This window comes from Ictidomys tridecemlineatus, chromosome 12, assembly GCF_052094955.1.
Source record: "Ictidomys tridecemlineatus isolate mIctTri1 chromosome 12, mIctTri1.hap1, whole genome shotgun sequence".
Taxonomy (NCBI): Eukaryota; Metazoa; Chordata; class Mammalia; order Rodentia; family Sciuridae; genus Ictidomys; species Ictidomys tridecemlineatus.
In genome coordinates this window covers 18,668,792-18,690,259 of record NC_135488.1, presented here as the reverse complement: position 1 = coordinate 18,690,259, position 21,468 = coordinate 18,668,792, and the positions used below count along the sequence as shown (strand labels likewise).

Genomic DNA, 21,468 nt, shown 5'->3' with positions numbered 1-21,468 from the left:
ACTCTCTGGTCTAGAATAGGTCCTGGCACCCAGTAAGCACTCAGGGAGCAAATAGTGAACAAACGGACGGATGAGTGGAAGGAAAAATGGATGGACAGATGGATGAGTGGATGGATATATACTGACGAAGGGAAGATTTCCTTGGTGGAGAATAAATCAGCCCAGATCACAATGCTATGGGGATTGGGAGTGGGTCATTTGGTGACTTTTAATTCATTTATTCATTCTGTCGTGCTGAAGACTGGATCCAGGGGCTGTGCCTGCTGGGCAAGAGCTCTACCACTGGGCTACATCCCCAGCTCTTATTTGGTGGCATTTTAAATATATGAAGAGCCCTAGAAGCCTGAGCTGAATCTCTTAAAGGAACAAAAGGAAACATTTTCCATTTCTCACACGTACATCCAGACCTTTGTTTTAGAGCTTTGGGACTCGTGCACACCAGGGGATTTCGGTCTGGGCAGGCGTGCGCATGGGCAGGAACTACTCTGTTTTTATTTCCTCAGTGCTTGCTTTCTCCTTGGCCGCCCTTGCAGATTGCTCATGGCTGAGCCTCCTGGGTCTGACGACATTGTCAGTGTGACTGGAGTGCTATTCTGGGCGAATGATGCACAGGTCCCGGAATGGTCTCTGTTCTCTAATGACAGCCGTGTAATAGGTTTAAAGCTTCAGAGAGCAGCCCTGGCCCCAAACTTTGGAGGAGCTGGGCTAGGGGGATTCTTCCTGGCGAGGGAAACTGATCTCAAACTCCAGCAACACAGACCCTGTTGCAGTTCCTCAGGGCCACGTGTCCTCACCTCTGGGCTCTGCACAGCTTGGCCCTTTGGCCGGCGACTCTGCCTGCTTCTCGCTGTCGTCCCCCCAGTCCTAAGTCTGTACACTGATCCCCAGGAGTCTCCCACCCGGCTCTACCTGTCTGCAAGAGCTCTCGTCGCTTCCGGCTCCTCCCAACTGTTAACCGCCTGCTTCTCCAACAGCTCCAGGATGTAGGGACCTCACTTGGCACCGAGTACCTGGGAGGCCCTCAGTGGGTATCTGTGAACTGAAGTCAACATGTGCCCAGCCCATCCCAAGCATCTTTGTTGTAATTTGAGCAAAGGTCCATGAGAAGCACAGGAGCTGCCTTGTGCTAATCCTGTCTGCAACGGGCCAGGCTCTGGGCGCTCACTCAGTGTCCACTGCAGCCCCACCACGCTTCCTGTTGCACAGAGGGAAGATGGAGGCTCCTGGAGGTGAGGCAGCTTGGCAGGGGCAACCCCCTCACGTAGGGCACTTGTGCCCATTCCTGTCCCGAATGACTGGCAGGTCCCCACAAAATTCCTCTTGTCAATGACCCTTTGTTTTGAGGCTACATTAGAAAAGGAAGAAAGGATATACTGGGGCTCAAGTAGAGTGCCTTGGGTTTGTTTCTGGAAACTTCCATGCTCTTTACTTAGGTAGTGGTGCTTCCTTTGACCTTGAGGTTGACCCACCCGATGTGACATTCCAAGGATTTCATCCTGCATACCTCCAAGGTTGTAAGAGTGGTCGGGACTGGAATGTGGTTCTTTCTAGGGATCTTCTAGGTCGGGTGGTCAGGGTGATGGATGTGAGCTCTGGGGTGACCCTGCTGGGTCATGTTTTCTTTATTAACATTCATCTGGTGATAATATCGGAGCTGGTAGACTTTTTAAAAAATATTTGCATATCTCATTTCTTTGTCTAATTAGTGTGGTGAGAACAGTGTCCCAGTTTTCATGCTTGAATAAATAGCTGTCATGGTGGAAGGCGCTCAGGGGCTGGCTCACCGCAGTGCTCTCTTCCTTATGTTTTCCATCTCAGCTAAGCTCTGCTGCAGTCCACGCTCCCAACTTGTCTTTAAAAAGAACTGATCTTGTCAGCCAAATGTGTGACATACCTCCTCAGCTCAGAGGACACCTTTGTCAGAGCCGTGGCAGGAATCTGAGCATCCCGTCACTAGGGCTGCTTAGTACACAAAGCCTACTCTGTGCCTATGTTCCACTTTCAAAGTAGGCAGCATAGAACAGGGGGAAGGATTCAAGTATGGCCTTCCTCTGCATGACCCACCTTCATGACCTTGCGAATCCTGAAGTTGATTCTTTGCAGCCTGGCCAAAGGGGAAACGGTACTGTAAGTGCCAGGTGCCTCTTCTTCAAACCTAAAAGTGGTGTCCCCATCTCCTGAGGCTGTGGATGGGATTCTCTGAACCTCTGTATTATGGTCGTAGGGTCCTTTGTTCCTACCACAGAGCCCCCTCATAGACTTTAGTGTGGTCTGGTTATTTCCAGATGTCACCTAGTTGGTAAGAGGTGGACCTGAGATTTGAACCCTTACCTGTGTCCATATCTTCAAGCCAAGGAGACCGCTGGGATAGGGGTGTGAATGCTTGTGGGGCTGAGGCAGGGTGTTTTAGAAGGAGGAGGATCTGACATGTTTTATTCCAGAGGGAAATGAGGAAACAGGGAGAGGTCAATGCTGCCACAGAGAGGGAGATTGCCAGAAAGGAGTGTCGCGGGGAGACACAGGACATGACATGAAACACAGGTGGAAGGTTGGCCTTGGAACCAGAGACACGAGAGGCAGAGTCTGAAGAGAGAAAAAGCTTCAGAGAAGTGAGGACAGGCCAGGAGATGAGTTCTGTCCTCCCAGGAGTGAGGGACAAGTCAAGGCCTGGGGAGCAGGAGCCGGGTGTGTGTGGAAGCTTAGGAAGAAGAGGCTCGTGTTAGCTGGATCTCCACACTGTGACAAGCTTCCTGCAAAGGTCAAGTTGAAGGAGGAAAGGTTTATTTTGGCTCATGGTTTCAGGCCATGGTCAGTTGGCGGTCTTGCCTGGGCCTGTGGAAAGGCAGAACATCATGGAGGAAGTATACTGCTCACCTCATAGTGGCAGGAAAGCAAAGAGAGGGAGAAGGGGCCAGAGTCCCCATGTCCCCCTTGAGGGCACACCCCAATGACCTAACTTCTTTCCACTAACTGTACCTCCTGAAGGTTCCACACCCCCCCACCACCACCTCCGTGGCATCACAGGCTGGCAACCAAGCCTCAACACATGGCCTTTCAGGGACATTTGGAATAGCAGGGCCCAGTCTCCACAGTCATTCAGTGCAACAGAGTGGGGGGGGGGCAGGTGGGCATGAAGAGGGCCGTGGGCTCCAGTGGAGCTGGGATGCTTGGTCCTGCAACGTGGAGGTGTAGTTTGAACACAGAGGTAGGGAAATAGAATGGTTGGGTTAGCCCCGGTTAGGAAATTCACCAATTAGGTGACAGAATGACAGGGTGTCACTGTGAGGTGACATCTCCTGGGGAAGGTATGACTCGGGTAAGCCCAGGAGATGAGGGTGGGAGGGGGTGAAAGGAAGGGAGACTGTGGTCAAGGGAAACTTTCCCCCTTCCACCACTATTGGACACCAACTGCCAGTGAGTGACATTGGCAGTCCATCTCTGTGTCTCAGTGCCCAACAAATATGAGGCATCTGTATGGAAAACTGGATGGCAAGACTGGCTGTCGTACCTGGATTTCACCCAACTGTGACTTGAAGTGCAATCCATTAAAGGTGGACTTTCACCTGGCCTCCTGGTCAGGTGCAGGGACGGTCCTGCCTTTCCTCAGTTCTTCATTCTGTCCTGAGTGTGGAGGGGGTGTAAGTGGGGGATTCCCAGGGGTGAAATCCCTCTGGAGGAACATTTAAGATCTTTGCCCCTTCTCTTTCTTGCCTGTTTGTGTGAGTTTCTATTCATCATGAAGTTGCCAGCGATCAGAGGATCTCGAAGCTTTGAGCATGAAGACTTCACACAGGTTGCCTGGGCTCCGACCAGAGAATGGGTTGCCCAACGCTGCAGGTCCCGAGATGCCACCTCCCACCTGGGTGGAGAGGAACCTCTCCCCTGGATGTGGCTCAGACTCTGATGCCCTTGGAGCTAAGTGGGACCTTTGCCAAGACCTCTGGGGCCAGGCAGGTGCTGTCCGTCTCTTTACTGCCCCAGGTCAGGTGGCTGCCGACTTAACACGGCCAAGGTAGTGTTACCGACTTTCTCAAGTTACTCCCCCACCTTCGTATGAGCACCCCGGCTTTGAATGTGAGCAATTACCCTGCCCCTCCTTAAGGGTGAAGAACCTACGTTATCCATTTGGAATTCTTTCTCCCATTTATTCATTTATTCAATTACTTCTTTATATGTAGTATAAATGTACTTTTGGACTTTTAATTTGCACTTTGGGTTATAATCGAATACTACTTCATTTATTTTGTTGTTTAAATAGTTTCAGCTTCAGCTTTTGAGAGCTCTTTTATTTGGCTCTTATTTCCCCGTGACATGCTAGTGTGTGTGTGTGTGTGTGTGTGTGTGTGTGTGTGTGTGTAGACTTTCTTCTCTTTATATTTAGTTATCTATTTTTATTATTTTCCCCACATTTTTATTGTGCACTACAGTTGTACATGATGGTGGGATTTGTTGTGACATATGCATACATGCACAAAATAGAACAATATCATTGGCTCCCCAAAACTTCTCCCCTCCCTCCCAACCTCCCATCCCCTAGTCCTGTTCCTCTACTGATCTCCCTTTGATTCTCATGCGATCACTGTCCCTCTCCTTTCTTTCCCTTTTTCCTCTCTAGCTTCCACATGAGAGAAAACATACATCCCTTGTCCTTCGGGGTTTGACCTTATTTCACTTAACACAATGGCCTCTAGTTTCATCCATTTTCCAACAAATGACATAATTTCATTTTTCCTTATGGCTGAATAAAGCTCCATTGTGGATGTATACCACATTTTTCTTTATCCATTCATCCGTTGATGGCACTTAGGCAGGCTCTATAGTTTGGCTATTGTGAACCGTGCTGCTATCAACATGGTATGCGCGTGTCACTGTAGTAAGGTGACTTTAATTCTTCAGGATAAATACCAATGAGTGGTGTAGCTGGGTCACATGATGATTCCATACCTAGTCTTTTGAGGAGCCTCCATACTGATTTCCATAGTGTTGTGCTAATTTACAGTCCCACCAACAGTGTTTTCCCCCATTCTCTCTAGCATTTATTATGAGTATTCTTGATGCCTGCCATCAGACTGGAGTGAGATGGAACCTCACTGTTACTAACTTTCTCAAGTTACTCCCCCACCTTCATAGGAGCACCCCGGCTTTGAATGTGGGCAGTTACTCTGCCCCTCCTTAGGGGTAAAAAACCTACATTATCTATTTGGAATTCTTCCCCCCTCCTTTATTCATTTATTCAATTACTTCTTTATATGTAGAATAAATGTACTTTTGGACTTGTAATTTGTACTTTGGGTTATAATCGAATATTACTTCATTTATTTTGTGGTTTAAATAGTTTGCATTTCCCTAACTGCTAATTTGCAGAAAGCTAATTTGCAGGAAGCCCTTTCTTTCTTTCTGGTTTGCCAATGGGCTCCAGCTCATCTTGTGCTTTTCCTGCCCCAGTCCTAGGAGCCCTGGTATCTTCTATTGAAGAAAGCTTTGGGAAGACAAGATTTGGGTGCTGTGAATTTTCTTGGCCACTGGAATGTTGTTACCTCTGGGCCTTCCCAGTTCACAGAGCAGGGAAGGTACCCGTATCTGTACGTTTGCACTAGTGTGCATTTATGTTCAGTGAAACACGAATCTACCATACGGGTCACTCCAGCCTTCTGTCATTGTAGCTGCTCCTACAGTGAGAAGCCTGGCTCAGGCACCTGCTGTCCATGTGCTTGGCTGGTCAGCTGCAGTACATGCACTTGCTGGCCCCAGGGCTCTGAACTCACCCCTCAAGAAGTGACGCAATCGTGTGCAGGCCAGTACTCATGTGCAGCTCACTCACTTCAGTCCACGTTCAGCTCCAAGATCACTTCATTGAGCACCTTGATCTCCCAGCTCCGCAGTCAGGCTCTTTTATCTCAGTCTGGATTCTGCCGTGTGATGTGTTTTAGTGGCTTGCATTAAGTTCCACTCTTCATGCTTAAATTCTATGGGTTTTGACAGATGCAGAGTTTGATGCATCTGCTACTTCAGTGCCATGCACTTTTGCCACCCCCAGCAATCCCCTGTGCTTCACCTGTTGGGCCCTCCTGCTTCCCTAAACCTTGCCAGCCCCTGACCTATTTACCATCTGTCTGGTTTTGTCTCTTCCAGAATGTCCCATGAGTAGAATCATATAGCCAGTGGCCTCTCCGAGTGTCTTCCTGTACCTGGCACTCTGTGTTCATGATCCCTCCTGGTTCTCTACTGTTGCTGAATGTTTTTCTTGGTGTGGATGTACTCCAGGCTGTTTACCAGGTACCCTTTGAGGAATATCTTGGTTGTTTCTAGTTTGGGGTGATTATGAATAGAGCTGCCATAGATTTGTGTGCAGGTTTTTGTGTGGATGTGATTCTTCATGATGTGAGAACACCATTGTTGGGTGATACTGTAAACTATCAGTAGCTTTCTAAGAAACTGTCTTTCAAAGCAACTCTATCATTTTTGTATTTTCACCAATGATTAATGAGCAAGATTTTGTTCTGGGTGTCAGATAGATGTACCCCTTCTGATAGGTGTGTAGCAGTATCTTATTGTTATTTTAATTTGCATTTCTCTGATGGCAAATGATGCTCAGCATATTTTCATAGGGTCCTTTGCCCTTTATATTTTCTTTGGTGACTGTTCAGATCTTTTAGCCTATTTCTTTCTTTCTTTCTTTCTTTCTTTTTTTTTTTTTTTTTTGGTACTGGGAATTGCACTTCACTCCTGAGCCACATCCCTAGCCCTTTCTTTCTTTCTTTCTTTTTTTTTTTTTTTTGGTACTGGGAATTGCACTTCACTCCTGAGCCACATCCCTAGCCCTCTTTTTTGGTATTTTATTTAGAGACAGGGTCTCACTGATTTGCTTAGTGTCTCACTGTTGCTGAGGCTGGCTTTGAACTTGATATCCTCCTGCCTCAGCCTCCCAAGCCACTGGGATTACAGGTATGTGCCACCATGCCCAGCTCTTTTAACCTATTTTTAAAAATATTTATTAATTTTTAGATATATTTGGACACAGTGCCTTTATTTTATTTACTTATTTTTATGTGATGCTGAGGATCGAACCCAGTGCCTCACACATGCAAGGGAAGTGCTCTGCCACTGAGCCACAGTCCAAGACCTCGACCTCCATCTCCTCCTCCTCCTCCTCCTCCTCTTCCTCCTCCTCCTCTTCCTCCTCCTCCTCCTTCTCCTCTTCCTCCTCCTTTTTTTTGAGGGGGGGAATATGAATGTCCAGGTGCTGGGGCATCCTTTACCAGGGAGACTGTCCCATCTGATTGAATTGCTTTTCTGCCCTGTCAGAACTCAGTGGATTCTGTCTGTGTGGGGCTATTCCTGGGTCCTGTGTTGTGTGCCTTGACCTGGGTATCCACACTGTCTTTAAGACTAAGTTGCCTTCATGCTATAATTTTGGAATAAAATAGTGTGAGTTTTTTTTAAGCTTCATTGTTCTTCAATATTGTTTTGGTTATTCTAGATCTTTTGCTTTTTCCTATAAATTTTAGAATCAGCTTATCTATACCTATAAAATAGCTTGATTGTATTGTGATCACAAGAATTGATAACCTTAGTGGCACTGCATCTTCTAATTGATAAATAGGCTTCCTCTTCTTTTATAGACCATCTTCTGTTCCATTTTTAAAAATCTGTCTCCCCCGTTTAGATGGTTCATACTCATCTATCTTCAAGCTCACTGACTTTTTCCTTTATTCTCTCCGTTCTACTGTCCAACCTGTCCAGGGACTTTTATTTTCAGAGATACTGTTTTTCTTCCATGTTTCTTGTTTTTATCTTCAACTTCTCTGTGGAGCGTTTTTTTTTTTTTTTTTTTTATTAAATAGATCATACATTCTTTGGTCTCATGGAGTATGGCAACAATATGTACTTTAAAGATCTTATCTGGTAATTCCAGCATCTGGATCATCTTAGAATAGGCATTTACTAGCTGTCTTTTCTCTTGGGAATGGGTCACATTTTCCTAGTTCTTTGTAAATGAGTAACTTTGGATTGTGTTCTGGACATCGTGATTATTTTGTTTTGAGGACTCTTGAGTGATGTTATATTCTTCTGAAGAAAGTCAATGTTTGTTTCAGCAGGCAGTTAACCCAGACTCAAGGCCTGACCTTGAACCTCATCCCTTCTTCTCTGTGTTCAAGTCTCAGTCCAAGTCCTTGAGCTTTTCTGCATGGCTTTGAATTTGCACGCGGTCTGGGGGTCAGCCAGAGACCCAGGCAGGGTTCAGGCGCAGACTTGGGATATCCCTCTCTTGCTCTTTCTTCTCTTGAGATTCCTCTTTTTGCTCCAGGGACTGTGGTTGCCTTGGCTGATTCCCTGGGTTCCTCCAAGAAAGACAACTGTTTTAATCTCAGAGTTTTACCCACCCATGCTGTGCTAGTCCTTAACCATGGCCTGCTTTCAAGAGAAAAACTGGGAAAACCATAAGGCAGCAAGAACAGTAAAACCCAGGAGCATTCCCAGCCCCAGGTGGTTTTTCCAGTGCCGACCGTCCACTTGTTCCACTCTTCCTGGGGCCCTGGTCCTGGGTGTGCCCAGCAGCAGGAAGGCACGGAGCGACATTGGACAATGAGCAGACTTGGCATCTCTTCAGAACACTCAGCTTGGGTTTAGAGGGCTTAGGCCAGGCTGATGCCAAAGGACGGTGATAGCCCCAGCAATTCCCACAAAGCGGGGTGACTTTATTTAATTGTCTGTTTCCAAATTGGTTATTTATCAGCAAGGGATGACAGACATTTTTGGACAGGAAGTTCTCTTTTTGCCTCTCTCCCCTCCTGTGTGTCTTAGGCAAGGGCCAAGGTGAACCTTTCAGAAGCACTTCCTTGTTCAGACATCTTCCGCACCTCTCTGTTGTCTCAGGGTCAAGCTCCCACAAACCCCCATAGTCTGACCCCAGCCATCCCTGCATGTTCAATCATCTTCTAGCTTGTGAGCTCAGGCAGGGAACACTTGCTGAACTTCTATCTCCCAATCCATAAAATGGGAATAGCATGGTTCCTGATCAGAGTTGTTGACAGGATTAGATGAAGTGCTATTTCTGCAGCACATGGCATCATATTTGACAGGCAGAAGATGCTCCTTCATACCACCCATGGGCACATTTCACTCCAACTTCCCACCTGGCTCAGATTCTAATCTGAACTTTATATTTCAGATGCATTGAAAGGTGTGTTTTCACACAGAGAGACACACCGCTCTTCCCACTTTGTTGGTGGTAACACTGGAGTGTAGCCATGGGATGGCCATATTGATGTTAGAGACATGTCACGTTCAAGTTTGAAGACACCAGGCTTTTGCCTGAGATTTGGGGAATTTATTTTGCTCTTTTCTGTTTTGACTCTTTTAAAAAGCAGTTAGGCTCTTTGCTGTGCAGTGCACCAGTAATCTCTTCTCCAGCTACTGGAAAACCTTTCTGCGCAGTCCGGTGCTCTGTGCAGATGGGGCTCCTATTCATGGTGAGGAAGCTGCATGGGCAGCACAAGAACATGGAGTCCCCAGAGATGGCTGTCCTGTCAGCTCTCAGCATCTAGGAGGCAGATGCAAACTTCGTGGGACTTAGGGTGCCACATGGAAGTGGAGGTGATACAAATTCCATGATTTCAACACACACTCACAGAGCTCCACTGTGGGTCTGGCCCTGGACTAGATGCGGGGTTGAACCCCCATCCTCCAAGAGTGTGCAGGGCGGTGGGAGGAGGTCTGTGTGTAGCCAGCAGCCCCGACATGTTCCCTGCAGAAGTGGCCAGAGAGGGATGCACGAAAGCCAGGGTGGGGCGCGAGACCCCCAGGGGCTGTGGCATCTAGGGCTCTATGTGAATGAACTTTGAAAGGTGAATGAGGTCCCTGAGGGCTGCCAAGATGCATGTGCAGGGTGGAACAGTGCTCTGCACTTTGAGATCGGGGTGACGTGGTGTGCTGATGGAGTCAGAGGCCAGGTGGTCAGAGAGAGCCGGGGTCAGGGAGGTGGCTCTAGAGCCTGCCTTCATCTCCTGGCCACAGAGAGGACCAGAAGCCTTTTCAGCTCTGGCTTCCTGCTAGAGGGAGGCAGTCCCTTTAGAAGTTCCTGCTGTCCTTCCTGTGAGGGAAGAGGACACTCCAGAGCTGCTCAGCTGGAGGGATGCACTGACCCCAGCCAGGGGCTGGGGGCGTGAGCTGTGCATAGTGGGTGAGGGAGGGACGCGTCTTCCTTTTTATGAGGTCGTCCCTCAGTGTGGAAATGCCTGTCCCTCATGTTCTTGCTTCTTCAGACTACCTCCTAGCGAGTTCTCGTGTTGCTGTACCATCTTCTTCACTGTAATTTATGTTGGCAACAAACTATCGAGTGATGTGTAACTGATGGAATTCTTCTCCCATTAATTAGCAGTCTGCCTCTCCTCCGGGGCTGTAGTGTGCGTCTTTAGATTCCCCTTCTTTTACAGTGTTTCCTTAGGGACAATCTAAGGTATCAAGACCTTCGTGACTCCTCCAGACATTTTGTCAAATTGCTCTCCAGAAGAGCTGGCTGACTCATGAAGCTGCCTGTGGTGTGTGAGTAGCTGCTTGCTCCTGCTACTGTCCCTGGGCTGTTCTTCCTACATCCGGTCCCTGCAGATGTCAGTGGCTAAGAGCAACCAAGCGTTCGCATTGTGCGGAGGGCTTTGCACGCAGGTGGCTCAGCCTTTCCATCAAGTCTGTGAGTGAGGAACACTGCGGTCCCCAGGGAGGGAAGGGGAACCGAAGCACAGAGTGTGTCATGGCCCAGGTTATGGGGCTAAGAAATGGTGGGCTGGGCTGGGGTTAGGTAGACTCCTGGGGAGCCCTTGTTGCCCGAGGCTGTCCCCAGCTTGCCTCTTGCTGTTTACACGTCCATTTTGTTTGTTTATTTTGGCGAGGTTGAGGGTGTGCCCACGTGTTTGGTACTTGGAATTCTTTTTTTAGTGACTTTTCCTCTTATGTCTTTCATAATGTTTTATTTGCTGAACTCTTCACACCCCACTGCTCCCTGGTTTGGCGCCAGTGCATCCCAGTGTTGATGACATCTGCTTCTGGGGCGGGTCCTGTTCTGGTCTTGGCGGAGTCAAGGTGCCCTGGCCTCCTGCCTCCAAGCTCTGCAGGAGCTTTGGAGGAGAAGGTGTTGCCTGATTCAGGTTCCTAGGAGACAGGCATGAGGCCGAGTACGACTGGTGTCTCCAGACACCTGGGCCTGAGGACCTGAGGCCTGCTTCCCGAGGCTGGTTGGACAAGCACCACGTTGGTTTCAGTGTTGGCTCCACGTTTGTTTCCACTAGTCCAGCAGCTTGTCTTTCACATTAGCCTTCAAAACTTTCAGATCTGGAGTACTAGGTTTCTGAAGAGTCTGGGAAGAGCCTATTTATTCCACACACACACACGCGTGCCCACACACTCACATGCACACAATGTGTCCCCTTCTTTTCCTAAACTTAAGAACTTAAATGTGCTTTTTTCCAGGGAAGAGTAACGTTGTGAAATAAACTCAGTAAGTGAAGAATGTGTGGTACTTCACTTGTTCGACCCATCTTGCTGACTTTTTCCTCTTTTGGTGGGAATGACAGAAGGGGCTGCAGTCCACTGGGGCTGCCAGGCCTGCCCTTGGCCTCTGTGAAGCTGGGTGTCCTCTTCTACCATGGGACAGTGAGGAGGCCCCTCACTGTTGAGGATCGATGCCCCTGAGAGATCCCCAGGCTGAGTGCAGGTTGCTGAAAAGCCATTAGGAGGGTGAAAAATGCAGGGTGCTTCCCTCTGAGCTGTCTCAAGAGTGCCACCGTCCCCTCCACCACTTCTGACAGCTAACACCAGCTTGGGTGGTGCCCAGCATGCTGCTAAGCTTTTTCCAAATGTCACTGGTGATTCTCAAACCTGATGCCTGGAGGAAAGCCTGACCCGAGAGTTTCTGATTCAGTGGGTCTGGGGGATGGGGCCTGGGGAACTTGCACTTCTCACCATTTTCCCCAGAGACCAAGACTGCTGGTCCACGTGTGTGAGGTCTGAGTTCATCTGCCTGAATCGGCCCATGAGAGGGAGGCGTGCTCATTCCACAGCGAGGAGGCAGAGGTACAGGAGGTCAGGGGCCCTGACCACACAGCTCCCGGACGCTGGCCACCAGCATCTCTTAGGGAGTTAGCTTATCAGTGGAAACCATGAGAGCATAAGGAAGACCCCAGGCTGGGGGTGAGGGAGCTCTGGAGGGCATAAGGGGGCTTCTGAGTCAGGCACAGAGGGTCAGGGAGACCTGGGGTGGTGCGAGGGGAAGATGCTCTGGAGGGTGCCGTGCCGGTGGCATGGGGTGCCCTGGCTCAGCAGGAGGGCGAAGCAAGGACAGTAGGAAGGGGCTCAAGACCTCTGCTCTGTGGGGCTTTCTCCCTGTCCACCTGACCTGGAGGTTGACATGTCCAGGTGCTGGCTGTGTGGACTTTCCCTGCGCGGTGTCTCTATCCATGTCAGATTCTGTCTGCCATGTGGCTCTGAGCAGGGGACTCTGCTCCTCCGTGGATCTGCGTGGGAGACTGTCCCCGCTGTGGCTCTGCTCCCATGAGGCTCTGTCCACGCTATGGCCACAGTGAGTGCCGTCTTCTCTTCGTGCCATGCTCTGTCTGTGTGTCTTTCCACACGGTGGCTGTGTGTGCATGGCGTTCTCCTCACACTGGGGCTCTGTTTGGGGTGCGCGCTGCATCTCCTCCCCTTCATGTTTGTTTTCTGTAAAAGGCAGGGAAGAAGCAGTTTAAGAAGTGCAGAAAAAAATAAATAACAAAATTCCTTATTGTGTTTATTTTGGGATATTGTAATATTTAGACCCTTGAAAAGAAAAAAATAAAAGTATAAAAAAAAAAAACTCCCATAAGGAGGAAAGGGAAAAGCCCTACAAGGAACATGGTGGCTCTTTCCAGATTTGTCACCAGCGAGTGAGTTCAGGTTTGAGGCTCTGAACACCCTGGGGGTGAGGCGGGGGTGCATGGCTGCACAGAGACTCCCGGCAAGGTTGCAGACGGGTGGCCCCCTTGGCTGAATCCCACGGACATGTTTTGTTTGGCTCAAATGGTATTTGAAAAATATTCAAAGTAGTTTAAAATGTGGGAGTTTTTGTAATAATCCCCCTGGTTGCTAGCATTTCTTGAAGAACCGGGAGTGCCAGAGGAGAGTGGCTGGTTGGTGGCTGAGGAAGGACCTGGCTCTGGTCACAGCCCTGAAGCCCTTGCAGCATGGGTCCTGGGGCCCCGGTGTGCCACCCTGGTCTGGGGAGTTCTGGACTCAGAGCTGCACTTAGCAGCTGGTGACTGTGGGGCCGGCACTTCCTAGAGTCTCTCCCCTCACCTGATGGCTGGTCAGCCTGTGTGTGTGTGTGTGTGTGTGTGTGTGTGTGTGTGTGTGTGTGTGTGTGTATAACAGAGAGAGAGAGAATCTCGAGCATGCAGCCAGTGCCCAGCTGCACAGGGACCAGCGGTTGTTGTGGAAGAGGCGCTCAGTGGCCATCCATGGACATGAAAGGGAATTTCCTGGCTGCTTTCTGTGATCCTTTAAATCATTCCTTTCTTTAAGAAAAATTTATAATGTTTCAAAAATGTGTTTCTAAAAATTATTATTATTATTTTACAAGATCTGCATCGTCTGCATGGTGCTTTCTCAGTATCTGGCCCCAGCTGGAGCACTTCTGGGTGTTTTATGGCAAATTATTCTCAGATTACCCTTTAATGCAGGAAGGGCTGCCTGTTGTCTGAGCTCTCTGGGCCTTACCAAAACCCTCCGACTTGATACAAAACAGCTGCCTCGGCCAGCTGTTCCAGAAAAGGAGCATTTTCAGCCTGAAGCAGCAGGAAAAGGGGTTTTGTAGCTGGTGGAGATTTTGAAAAATGCTAAATTACTCTTTCTTTGCCATTAAACTGTGATTTAATTTTGTGACTAACAAATTGTGTAAATCTGAAAAAGAAGAACTCGGTGTTGCTGTTGGTTACGTGTGTTCTGGCAACACTTGCATAGGTCCTGAGGGGGCTTCCCCAGGGAGGGCAGCAACTCCGCTGACCTCCCGTCCCTGGGCCTCAGCCTGGCTGGGCTGGGGTCAGGGGTCAACCGCGGCCTCTCTCCCCTCTCCGGGGTCCCTGCTGAGACCAGCAACAAAGGGGTCAATTGTCTGAGGCCTCCCTTTGTCTGAGGGGCTGCAAGGGCAGCTCTGAATGCCACAGTATTGAGGCATATGCATAAGCAAGTAAATGCACATCCTGTGAGTGTGTACGTGTGAACCTGTGTGCCTCGTGTGATGGTACCTGCCCATGTGAGCAAAAACATGCATGCACGTGTATGCATATGAACAAGCATGTTGCACATGTGCACTACAACAGTGTGCACATGTTCAAGTATGGAGGTGTGTATGTGTAAGTGTGCACCTGCGCATGAGTGTGTACAAGCAGATGTTGCACACGTGTGTGAACGTGCCTGTGAGTTTGTGCGCTAGACTTAAGGGTATTTCTGAGCTGCTGGTGCATCTTAGCAGGGTGAAGGGCCTCAGAGAGGCGGATGCTGTTCTGAATGGATGCTGTTCTGAATGCCGTGGGAACATCGTCTCTGATTCCTCTCTCAGCAGGTCTCGCAGTTGCCTTCCCCTGGGTTTGCCAAGGTCCAGAGCTCATAGACCTCCCCTCTCCTTTTCCTCTGTGGGAATGAGACAGCAGGCTCAGGCTCCTCCTCTCACCATTCAGAGGACAGCACTGCCTCATCAGCCTGTTGGGTCTGTGATTTCAAAGCAAGACCCACAAGAACTTTCCTGTACTGTTCCAACCCTTTTCAGGGCTGTCTGGTTGGATTTCTATGTGTAGTTTCAGCCATGTTCAGAATGACCATTTAAAATCTCCTGTTCTGGCCCATGTCCAGTTGTTTCCAGTGTAGCCCCAGGGCCTTTTGCCTGTGCCCCACGGTCCTGATCCCTAGCACGGCCTGCACACACCGAGGGCTTCAGAGGCCTTCGATTGGTCTGGCCTTGGGTGTGAACTGACCCTGTCCACTGGAGTTTCCATGATTCACAGTGCTGTTCGTATAAAGGCGTTCTTTTAAAAGCAACAATAAAATCAGATACGTTTGATTCAGAAGCCAGGAAAAGATGAATAAAAACGCTTCATTGAAATTCACCTTTGCCAAAGACTTACCTCCCAGCCCCTTTCTGCAGCTCAGCTGCCCCAGGATCACTTTCTCTGCTTTTCTAATTCTTCCCCTCCCACCCTCATTTCCTCTCCCTGCTCCAGCATGGGCTTATCTTTCAACTGTGGAAAAGCCACCCATTAAACTGTACTCCAAAGCTTATCAAAATATTCAGTCAGTAAAATTATCTTATAATTAGCCCAACTGTAAGCCAGAACTTTCTAACCCCAGGAAATGTAAAGTGACGCAGCATGTAAAATCTGCAAATTGCTCATCCTGACCTCTCTGGCTACAGTTTCAGCTTTTCTTTCTTTCCCAAAGTAATTTCCTCCTCTTCTTCAGTCCCTGAGGCATCTTTCTCTTCTATTTGCTGAAATCTCAAAGAAAACCGATTCCTTGCATAATTGAGATAGATAATGGAATACATTCAGGCGAGTGTGCTATGAAATCAACTGGATGTGTTCTTCCAGGCTTTCACTTTTGCACATTATTTTTGTAAATTTAAGTGTGATTTCCTTGGTTCTCGGTGACTCACCTTGGTTGGTGCTTGCATTTGGGTGCCTGCAATGGTAACACTCGGGGAGTCTTTATGGAGCTGAGCCAGCCCAACAACATCCGGGGACTCTGCCGTTTGTCCCACTGGACCATAACGTTGGACTTTCTTACCTCAACTTTTACTTTGTTCTCCCTCCTCTTCTCTCTGCCCTGCCTGTCCCAGCCGCCCCCTGCCTGGGGTCCCGCCTGACATCTTGCATCATTCAGTGCCATAAACATGCCCCCCCCCACACACAGGGGGATATCAAGGACACCACAAATGATACTTGGGGATTTCAAGGTGCAACTTAGACCTTTTGCAAAGAAATGATATTATAGACAACCTTGGGCTCTTAATTGCTGTGAGATTTAAGTTCCTAGTGCAACAGTTGGACAGGTCTGTGAGGCTTCTATGTGAATAAAGCTTGTTGGGCAGTGATGATCGCTTGTTCCATGGTGAAATACTTTCAAAGTTCTAAAAACAAGTGGAATAATTAAATTTTGAAACATTTTCATTGTTAGAATCTGTAAACAAGTCAGGATGGCGCCTGGCATTTTGCCAGAGGGAGTGGTTTGTGAAGCAACTCCAGCGAGCCATTAAGTGTGGAGATTCCTTATTGGTTGACTGCTGTATCTAGTTTATGTTAATTAAGATAAGCTGTGTGGAATGTATATATACCCCTCCTGTCCTACAATAAACAGCTCCCACTCCTGCTGTATCAACGTACACAAGTTGCTCGTCACCCCCTGGTTATTTTGCTGCAGCCGGACTGCGGCATTTCATAATTAAAGTTTTGCCTATATATTGTGCTAATAGCAATAGCTAAATAAATATTTGTAGAGTTTTCCTTATCTGTTGGGGATTGGCACACACACACACACACACACACACACACACACCAATGCAGAAAAGATGCTTCATGCTTACATTTCTTGTGAGAAGTTAATTATTTGGTCATTGTACAGATGGGGAAATTGAGGCTCAAAGTCTCAGAATCTATCGTCCACCTTGTGTGAGCTAGCTGTGGCCCAGGCTTTAGCATTTGACCCCCCACATTTGCTTAGGAGGTTTCCATGACCCTCCCTACAGAGAAAAGAGGAAGTCACAGCTTCACCTCAGCCTGCAGTTGCTGCTGTGTTCTGCAGTGGCCTGCACGGGCTCTTGACGTCACCTGAGCATTTCAGGCTAAGTTTTTTTGTTGCGCCCAGGGCTGGGTCTTGAGTTGGACCTTTCCCAGGGGGCCCATCTCCTTGGTGGCCTGGACCCCACTGATGTTCCTGGGGCTAGGAGGCAGTGAGGGGTCCCCTGGTGGCTTTGCTGTCCCAATGTAAACCTTGCAGTTAGCCACAGGCTGCCTCCGGTCCTTCCACTGCTGACGCAGAGCTGAAAGAGCCCCGTTCGGGACGTCTTTCCTGATGAAGGACACCTTCTCTTTAACCCATAAGGAAATATTTTAGGCTTCTTTAAGACCTTTTCAAAACACAATGATCACTTAAAAGCAACGTCGAAACTAAAGATCTATCATTAAATGTGCTACTTATGAAGTATTAGCAACAGAGCATTTTAGGAATCTTTTAAGAAATATTTGACTCTATTGAGTTAATTTTCTTGTGAATCAACCTGTCCTTGATATTAACTAATTTATGCTTCTTTCTCTTCTTCATTACAGCTTGGGTTGACCATCGCCATTCGCTATAGCCACAGGTAAAGCTTTATTTATTTATTTATTTATTTATTTATTTATTTATTTATTTATTTATTTTTAAAGAACTGTGCTTACGAGTTTGGAGCTTTTAATTTATTCCAGTCCTAGCGTTTATGAGTTTATTTTTGGTGGCTGCTCTTCCATGATGTTAATGGCACCGATGAAATTGTCCTAGGTGCTTAATTGGTAAGAGAAAATTGCTATTCAGAAGAATAAGGACTCTATGCAAAACTGGTGGTAGGTGGAACATTTCTGTTAAAACACAAAAATGGGAAGCTCCACAGCAGGGACACAAAAGTGGTTTCTGAGTAATGTCACCTGCCTAAGAGTAATAACCAAAATCAGAGGTGCCCTGCGTGTGAGGCCAGGCCAGGCCAGGCCAGGCGAGCCCCTGCCCCGTCCCCACGGGGCCTCTTCCTCTTGTCTTGCCATGTCTGGCAGTGGCAAAAAGCCTCCATTTTCATCTTGCTGCAGGATTTCTACTTTGGTCTCAACTGCATCAAGTTTATGAAAATGCTTGTACTATCTAATGCCCTCTCCTACCACAAACGGGCATCCTAGAATGAACTCTTTCCTGTTTGCAAGCATCAGCATGTATTATACACTGAATTAAAGTAAGAGCCAACCCCAGTGAAGGGCGACAGGCAGTGCTGACAAACTGTGTGCATGGCCTCCCCAAGAACCACCTTTGGGTAAAGGCTTAGGGCTCAAGGGACATTGTCACAAACTCTCCACAAACAACCCAGAGGGTTACAAGTTCACCTCCTAAAATGCCTGTAACAAACTGTACGCATGGTTTCAATTTAAATGTGGAATCAGATAATCACTAAGACCCAGAGAGACAGACCCTGGCTCTGTGCAGATATGAGAAGGCAGAGGGCCGGCCTGGCCTTGGACTCCTGGGATGAGTGTGTGGGAGGAAAAGTGTTCATGTCAGACATTTCCAGGGCCTGAGGAAGAAGCTGCCTCAGAGAAGCTCATGACTGTCCAGGGGCAAAGAAATGTCTTCCCCTACCCATCACTAGGCTCATGGCTGAGCCACACAATGGCAGACAGGTAATGGGAGGGGGCCTACCAGGTTACTTCATGGATGACGCAGGAGCCTTCATAAGGAAGTGGGGACAACGTTGGAAAGTGGGTGTGATCTGATGGTAATAACAGGGCACCTTGGCTTCCTGTTTGCTCAGTTTCTTCCCTGTTCCTGTGTCTTCAGACATCCAGAAGCTCTGCCAGGTCCTAGCAGGGCCCCATCCAAGATGCTTTACCACCTGCTTCAGGGGAAGGGTGGGAACGTGAGAGCGACCTTCCTCTTCTGTTATTTTCTCCAAGGTGCCACCTCTTAGGGTAGTGTGTCCGGCGCCCTCAGTTACCTGTGTTTCTAGGTCTGCTGTGTGCACGATCCCTGCACCTGTGGGAGCACATTGTCCTGCAGAGGCCTGCCATTCCCTGTCACATAGCCAGGCTGCTGCGGGGAGAAGGTGCCTGAGCAAATGTGGCGTGGACGCAGGACCCCAAAGCTGATGGGATACCTGGTGTGTCATTCTGGGGCGAGGGGTTGGAAGTGTTCTCTCAGCAACTGTCAAGAGGCTCTTTTTCTAGAGTGTTTTAAATGTGGACTGCTCCAGAATGAGAAAGGTGAGGGGGCGGGGAGAGGGAGAGGGCAGGAGAGGCTGATTTTTCTTGGGCTCCGTTTTTCTCTGTCACCTGCGTCCTGCAGGTCAAGGAAGGGAGCAGCCCGTTTCAAGGCAGGAGCCAAAGGTGCCCCTCCTCTAAGAAAGCCAAGATGGCGCTCGAGACCGGGCTCCTTCCCGAGATGCCTAGGGTTGCTTTCCTGTGGCTCTGTGGAGAGTCGTGGCTGTGTGGAAACTCAGTCTATAGGTGGGTTGGGAATAAAGCCTTCTCATTCGCACTTTGCCAGGCTGAAGGTCTTGGGTCCCTGCGGTTTAGGATTGGGTAAGGTGGCAGAGCAGGGCAAAGCTGGAGAGGGGCAGGCTGCCTGGGACCTTTGTCCCTGCTCTTGTCACGACTAGGCCAATGGCAGAGATTTGTCTCCCCTCCAGAACCCAGAGGGGAGGCCTGAAGTCATTCATGTTGCCACCAGCTCCCTGTGCGTGGTGGAGATGCCTGCCTGGGCTGAACCTGGTCTTCCCTCGGAAGGGAGACTGCCTCCTTGCCCTCCACTGGGCGTGGCTGCCTCTGCCTCCTCCTGGGGCTGGAGGTGCTGCTGAGTTCTGGAAAGAGCATGCTGCCCGGGGGTTGCCAAGTTGTCATGGACCTTCTGCTTTGGTTCCTCTTTCTCCAGAGCAGCATGACCTCATTGAGCAATGTGGTGGGGAGACAGTGGTCAGAAGGCTGCGCAGAGAAGTGGACATTGTGAGCCGTGGCCTGCAGGAGCCAAGAGTCGGCTCTTGTGAGCAGGGGAAAGTGTGCAGCCCTCAGGGCCCTGTGGGCACTTCCCTGCCCAACCTTGGGGTCCTGATGTTGCTTCAGACTTCAGACTTGGGAACACGGAGGGAAATTTCAATTCTGAGTCCTCAGGTTGGTCCCTGGTGTGTGCGTCAACCTCCCTGGTTTGAGGCATTTCCTTCATGACACTCTGTCAAGAAATCAGTTGGCCAATAGCCACTGGCTGTCAAGGGGGTCAGTATTACCCGGGTTCGCCCCGTGCGCTCTGCCTCTCACCAGCCGAGTGTTTTTGGACATTTGCCTGTCTGTCTCGTCTTAGGCTCTACAATCTGCTCTCCAGTTTGTCTTGGGCAAATTCCCTACCCTCTCTGATCCTCTCTTACTTCTTACCTGGATGTACCTATCCTGGGGGCTGTGGTGGAAAGTATATATTATAGAAAAAGCTCTGAGGCTGTGTCAGGCTCCTGGAAGGCCTGAATGCAGGTGGTATGACTCTGAAAGTGTTGGCCATCTTAGTGGCAGGCATGGGAGGACAGTGGCCCCGAGGCCCACCATGTCAAGCCTCTGCCTTATAGTGAAGGAGCTGGTGACAGCTGACAAGCCATTTTTCAGAGAGCTTAGGGCTTTGGAATTGCTCCTCTTGTGGCTAAAGTCATGGAGCCTGCTCCTGTCGCTGTGACTGCCTGGTCACTAAGCTTGTGTCATGCTCATGTGCTCTGTGGCCCAAGGTCTGACGCGCCCTAGAGGTGGCTCACCCCGCTTCACAGTCTGGAGCCTCTGCTGGAGGCTGGAGGGCGGAGAACCCCGTTATCTAAAGTCTGGTTCACTCACGTGCCTGGTGGGAGACGCTGGCTGTGGCTGGGCCTCTGCTGCTCTCCACATGGGCTGGCCCGGCTTCCTCACTGCACAGTGGTTGACTGTCTCTGAGTGTCCCAGAAAGAGAGAGGGGCAGGTGGAAGCTGCCTCCTTTCTGTGACCCAGTCTGAGAAGTCACAAAGCATCACCTTATTGCATTGGTTGGAGCTGTAGCCCCTGCCCCCCACTGCCTGTATTCTAAGAGAGGAAGTGGAGACCATTCCTCTTAGCTCAGGGAGCCGATGACTTTGGAGCATGTGGGGCAGGAGGGACCAGTGGCCCCTGTGGAAGGTGCAGTCTGCCACCCAGGCTGAACGAATGCCAGAGGCTATCTGGAGCACTGGTGAGAACTTGAGACACCGTTCTTGCTGCAAGCTGCTTATTCGTTAGGGAAGCAGAGCAGGCACATGGGAGGACTCGAGAGGACACATGGGAGGTAAATGAGCCAAGGCTCCTTAGAGGAAGTGGTCTCCAACCACCCTCTTCCTCTAGAGTGAGCAGTCACAAAGGCAGCTGTGTCACCTGCATGAGTCGGAGGGCTTTGGGAAGAGAAAAAAATGAGTAGAAAGTGATTGTAGTAGCTCAGAGATGACTTTGGAGCTTGGCTGGGCTTCTGTCAAAGCAAAGCTGTCTGACGCACACAAGCCACGATGCGGAGAGCTACTGAGCCCTTGACCTGTCTGAGGACTGACATCCTCAATACTATGGAGACACGGAGGGCATTCATTACCAAAGGATGTGTTCTCCGAAAATTGTTTCTGAAGTAGAAAGAATTCTTATTTTAAAACTCCAGGAAGTCCTGAAGCATCTGTGAGTTTGTGGTGGG

At 49.2% G+C, this 21,468-nt stretch overlaps 1 protein-coding gene across 1 annotated transcript in view; it reads left to right on the top strand.

Annotated features, from left to right (window-relative positions):
* The window catches only part of LOC144369089 (acyl-coenzyme A oxidase-like protein), a 165,254-nt gene that overhangs the window by 90,253 nt on the left and 53,533 nt on the right, over positions 1 to 21,468 (top strand). The window contains exon 9 of the mRNA XM_078028141.1: positions 17,346 to 17,380. Within this exon, the coding sequence (XP_077884267.1) occupies positions 17,346 to 17,380 (35 nt within the window). The remainder of the gene's footprint in view (positions 1 to 17,345; positions 17,381 to 21,468) is intronic.